At 48.8% G+C, this 5,307-nt stretch overlaps 1 protein-coding gene across 1 annotated transcript in view; it reads right to left on the bottom strand.

Annotated features, from left to right (window-relative positions):
* CUNH12orf56 (chromosome unknown C12orf56 homolog) overlaps window positions 1-5,067 on the bottom strand; it is a 124,105-nt gene extending 119,038 nt beyond the window's left edge. The window contains exon 1 of the mRNA XM_037730971.1: window positions 4,202-5,067. Coding sequence (XP_037586899.1) covers window positions 4,202-4,571 — 370 coding nt within the window. The 5' untranslated portion in view covers window positions 4,572-5,067. The remainder of the gene's footprint in view (window positions 1-4,201) is intronic.
* Window positions 5,068-5,307: the final 240 nt, after the last annotated feature.

The following is a 5,307-nucleotide window of genomic DNA, read 5'->3' as shown; positions in this document are numbered from 1 at the left end:
TGAGACAGAGTGTCACTCTGTTGCCCAGGCTGGAGTGCAATGGCGTGATCTTGTCTCACTGCAACTTCCTCCTCCCAGGTTCAAGCGATTCTCCTGTCTCAGCTTCCTGAGTAGCTGGGATTACAGGTGTGTGCTACCATGCCCGGCCAATTTTTATATTTTCAGTAGAGACGGGGGTCTCACCATGTTAGCCAGGCTGGTCTTGAACTCCTGACCTCGTGATCCGCCCACGTCAGCCTCCCAAAGTCCCGGGATTACAGGTGTGAACCACCCTGCCCGGACACTTCCACCTTTAAAGATGTCTTTATGGCTGGGCTAAGTAGCTCATGCCTATGATCTCTGAACTTTGGCAGGCCAAGGCAGGTGGATCCCCTGAGGACAGGAGTTTGAGACCAGCCTGGCCATTACAAAAATTAGCTAGGCGTGGTGGCACGTGCCTGTAGTCCCAACTACTTGGGAGGCTGAGGTGAGAGAATTGCTTGAACCCAGGAGGCGGAGGTTCAGTAAGCTGAGATTGCACCACTGCACTGCAGCCTGGGCAACACAGCAAGACTCTATCTAAAAAGATGTATTCACATTGAGCCCACCCAGATAATCCAAATTAATTTTCCTATTTTAAGGACAAATGATTAGCAACTTTAATTCCATCTGCAACCTTAATTCTCCTTTTTCATGTAATGTAACATAGTCATGGGTTCCAGGGATTTAGCCTGTGGTTATCTTTGAGGTTTAATTATCCTGCCTATCACAACTTCTAAAGTTGACCTATATTGTGTAAGATGGACATTCAAGTTACCAACAATGTTGAAAGCTTAGATTTCTTCAAGGCATTTATAGACATTACACATTCTTCATGCCTGAAAGGTAAATCTTGTACGTAAAGCATGAACAAATAAATTGGTATCCTTTTTCATAGGATTTCTTGGCTCAGGGCCTAAGGAGCTTTACAGTACTTTTTAGATCCTCACAGGTTGAAAATAATAATAATAATAAAATAACAAGCCAGAAGCAGTGGCTCATGCTTGTAATGCCAACACTTTGGAAGGCCAAGGCTGGTGGATCGCTGGAGCCCAGCAGCCTAGGCAACATGGCAAAACCCCATCTCTAAAAAAAATAGAAAAATTAGCTGGGCATCGTGGCATGGGCCTGTGGTCTCAGCTACTCAGAAGGCTGAGGCAGAAGAATCACTTGAGCCAGGGAGGCAGAGGTTGCAGTGAGCTGAGATTAGGCTACTGAACTTCAGCCTGGGCAACAGAGCAAGACCCTGTCTCTAAAAACAAAACCTACCAACCAAACCAACCCCAAGAGATCTAGAACACTGTTGACATACATAAATGTCTCTTTTGGAGGAGAGTAACAATATTCTATAGTCATGATTTTTTTTTGACAAAATAATAAATGTTTACAGTAAAGACAATAGAAAAAGCTGAGCATTTAAAGTTTTTTGTTTTTGAGATGGAGCTTTGCTCTTATTGCCCAAGCTGGAGTGCAATGGTGTAATTTTGGCTCACTGCAACCTCTGCCTCCCTGGCTCAAGTGATTTTCCTGCCTCAGCCTATCGAGCAGCTGGGATTACAGGGATGCACCAGCATGCCCAGCTAACTTTTGTATTTTTAGTAGAGACAAGGTTTCACCATGTTGACCAGGCTGATCTCGAACTTCTGACCTCAGGTGGTTCACCTGCCTTGGCCTCCCAAAGTGCTGGAATTACAGGCGTGAGCCACCATGCCTGGCCCCATCTTAAGTTTTTTGTTTGTTTAGAGACAGTCTAGCTCTGTCACCCAGGCTGAAGCGCAGTGGTGAGATCATGGCTTACTGCAGCCTTGAACTCCTTAACTCAAAGTATCCTCTCACTTCACTCTATGAAATAGCTTGGACTACAGGCATGCACCACCGTACACAGCTACTTATTTTTATTTTTGTAGACAGCATCTTGCTAGGTCGCCCAAGTCTCTAACTCTTAGGCTCACATGATGCCCTCGCCGTGGCCTCCCAAAATTCTGGGATTACAGGAGCCCACCTTGCCCAGTCTAAAGTTTTTAAAAACCTTTAGTAAAGAAAATTTAAATTAAAAAAAAATTTAGTTCAAGGCAGGTGCGGTGGCTCATGTCTGTAGTGGATCGCTTGAGCCCAGGAGTTTGAGATTAGCTTGGGCAACATAGTGAGACCCTGGCTCTACAAAAAAAAAAAAAAAAAAAAAAAAAAAAAAAAAAAAAAAAAAAAAAAAAAAAAAAAAAAAAAAAAAAAAAAAAAAAAAAAAAAAAAAGGAGAAAAATTAGCCGGCTGTGATGGTATGATCCTGTAGTCCCAGCTACTTGGGAGGCTGAAGTGGGATCACTTGAGCCCTGGAGGTTGAGGCAGCAGTGAGCCGTGATGGTGCCACTGCACTCCAGACAGAGTGAGACTGTCTCCAAAAAAATTGTTTTATTTCAAGAGAATGGAAACAGGCCAGGCACAGTGGCTCACGCCTGTAATCCCACCACTTTGGGAGGCCAAGGCAGGCAGATCACGAGGTCAAGAGATCGAGACCATCCTGGCCAACATGGTGAAACCCCATCTCTACTAAAAATACAAAAATTAGCTGGGCATTGCGCCTGTAGTCCCGGCTACTCAGGAGGCTGAGGCAGGAGAATTGCTTGAACCCGGGAGGCGGAGGTTGTAGTGAGCAGAGATCCCGCCACTGTGCTCCAGCCTGGCGCCTGGTGGCAGAGCAAGACTCTGTCTCAAAAAAAAAAAAAAAAGAAGAGAGAGAATGGAAACAATGGTAGTGAGGAAACACAATGTTTTCTTTACCCCGAACTTTTTCTCAACAATGAAGAAAATAAATTAGCACAGTGATAGTTCACAAAGGTATTCCGAGTAGAAAAAAATCTTTTCTTTTTTTTTTTTTTTTTTTTTAATTTTATTCTTTTTTTACAGACTCATTCAAAACAAGCCATGACTCTCTCAGCAAAACAGCTCCATCAACCTTCTCACGAACCTCTCCCTTGGGGCTCAGTCAAGGGCATGAAGAAACGAGGCTAGACACCTGTCACCAGCGGAAAAACCAAGAACACACCTGGAGAGCAGCTCAGACAAAGGAAGCCAGGCGGGGAAAGCAGCAATTGGAGAGGAGACCGTGCTTCCAGTCTGTTGCTGGTTTACAAGGTAAATCTATTCCAGGAGGAAAGGGGTACAACACGAAAACCCAGGACAGGCTGCGCCAGGCCCAACGTCTTTCAGGCCCAGCTCCCACGTCAACGCCCTTCCTTCCAAGATGTTTCCCAGCAGGTCCTGCCCCGTTTGACTGGAGTGAGCCGCCTGAGATTGCCAAGCGCCCTGTGCGTGTCTCATTAACACATTTTTTATTCATGCTTTTATTCTTTTGGGGGCTGGGGAAGGGACGGTGTCTCACTCACTCTGTTGCCCAGGCTAGAGTGCAGTGGCGCAATCTCGGCTTACTGCAACCTCCGCCTCCCAGATTCAAGCGATTCTTGTGCCTCAGACTCCCAAGTAGTTGGGATTATAGATGCACACCGCCACGGCAGGCTAATTTTTGTATTTGTGGTACAGACGGCATTTCACCACATTGGCCAAGCTGGTCTCGAATTCCTGACCTCAGGTGATCGGTCCATCCACCTCGGCCTTCCAGAGTGTTAGGATTACAGGCTTGAGCCATGGTGCCCAGCCTCATGAATTTATTCTTATTAAGCACCTAACATGCTCTAAGCATCGGGGACAAAAAAGCAAATGAGACATAACAGCACTTAACACACAGCATTTATTTGCACGGGTGTTGGCTTTTTAGTCCTCCAGCAACTGCTTCTAGGAAGGGGCAGTCTTTCGGGTTTTGTTTTGTTTTTTTTCTTGCATCCTCCGAGTCTAGCACAGTGCCTGACACTGACTAGGTGCTTTGTTAACAAAGGAACAACTTTAAAGCGTATTTTTTTATAAGAGGCTTGGTTCTCAAACCTGTAGCCCTACGTGGGGTAGGGGAGGCGGGAGAACGGGTGGACAGGCAGACCCGAGGAGCACGGGAAAGGTGTCTGTATTGGGAGTGCTCACAGCAATCCACAGTTTCCCTGTGTTCCTCGTTCTTAAATAACAGTAGGGGGGTCGAGGGCGGGATGGGGCAGGTCTCCCTTCTCCCCGCGCGCAGGAGGGTTGGGTTTGGGGGCCCCAGCCGGGGGTTTTCACTACGCTCTCCAGACCGCCTGCCCACCCGCGCCGCTCACCAGGTCAATAGCCACGACGTCCCGCAGAGCCACGACCCGCCGGATGGATTTGGGCGGCTTCTCGGTCAGGTAGATGAACCGGTCACTGAGCACCACGTACTTGAGGGTGTGGTTCTCCGAGTTGGACACCACTATGCACCGCTCGTAGGCGCGGACTGCGTCGTAGACCTCCGGCGGCAAATGCCGCCGCAGGAACACATCTAGGCGCGCCGGGAAGCCTGACTGCAAGAGGCTGGCCATGCGCGGCGCCCGCAGCCGGGCAGCGTGTAGCGGAGCGGGGACCTCTGCTCCCCCGCTCTCCCCTCCCCCGCGCTGGAACCCGCGCGCCACAAAGCCGCCAGCCTCGCGTCGTCTCATCTCCCGGGCGCCAGGAGCGGCCCGCAACTGAAGAAACCAACCCCTGGTCGGCTTCCCTGGAGCGCCCTCCCCTGCGCTGTGTCGCCTCCCGATCTTTGTCCGAACCTCAGACAGCGATGGGCGGGGCAAGAGGCTGGTCCTTCAGGCCCTAGTTGATGGGCACCTCGGGCTATTCACCGTGAAGTCCCCTGCGGCTGAAGGGCGGTGGATTTTTAGGGTCTCTCTCCCCCGACCTTTATACCAGCCCCCATCACTGCCTACTCTATTGCGGATCACACCATCCCATACAAACGTTATTGGTAATGGAACAGTTTCAATCTGGTTTCCTGTTAGAAACTTCAAAGTTGAACTTACCGATTTATTTTTAACTACTCTAGGAACCTATTAAGACCAATCACACAGATTTAAGTTTTGATTATAACATGGCCTGGCACAGCTTTCTGATTTTGTCGGAGTGTAAACGTAAGTCGTCTTTTTCCAACCAGCGAGAAAGGGACTTTTTAAGACAGAGGCTCGCTCTGTTGCCAGGCTGGAGTGCAGTGGTGCCACCTTGGCTCACTGCAACTTCCGGCTTTCGGGTTCAAGCGATTCTCCTGCCTCAGCCTCCCGAGTAGCTGGGACTACAGGCGCGTGCCACCACGCCCAGCTAATTTTTTGTATTTTTAGTAAAAACGGGGTTTCACCATGTTGGCCAGGATGGTCTCGATTTCTTGACCTCATGATCCGCCCGCCCTGG

Source organism: Cebus imitator, unplaced genomic scaffold (assembly GCF_001604975.1).
Source record: "Cebus imitator isolate Cc_AM_T3 unplaced genomic scaffold, Cebus_imitator-1.0 Scaffold372, whole genome shotgun sequence".
In the NCBI taxonomy this organism is placed as follows: Eukaryota; Metazoa; Chordata; class Mammalia; order Primates; family Cebidae; genus Cebus; species Cebus imitator.
The sequence above is the reverse complement of the archived record's forward strand: the minus strand, read 5'-3'. Positions and strand labels throughout refer to the sequence as shown.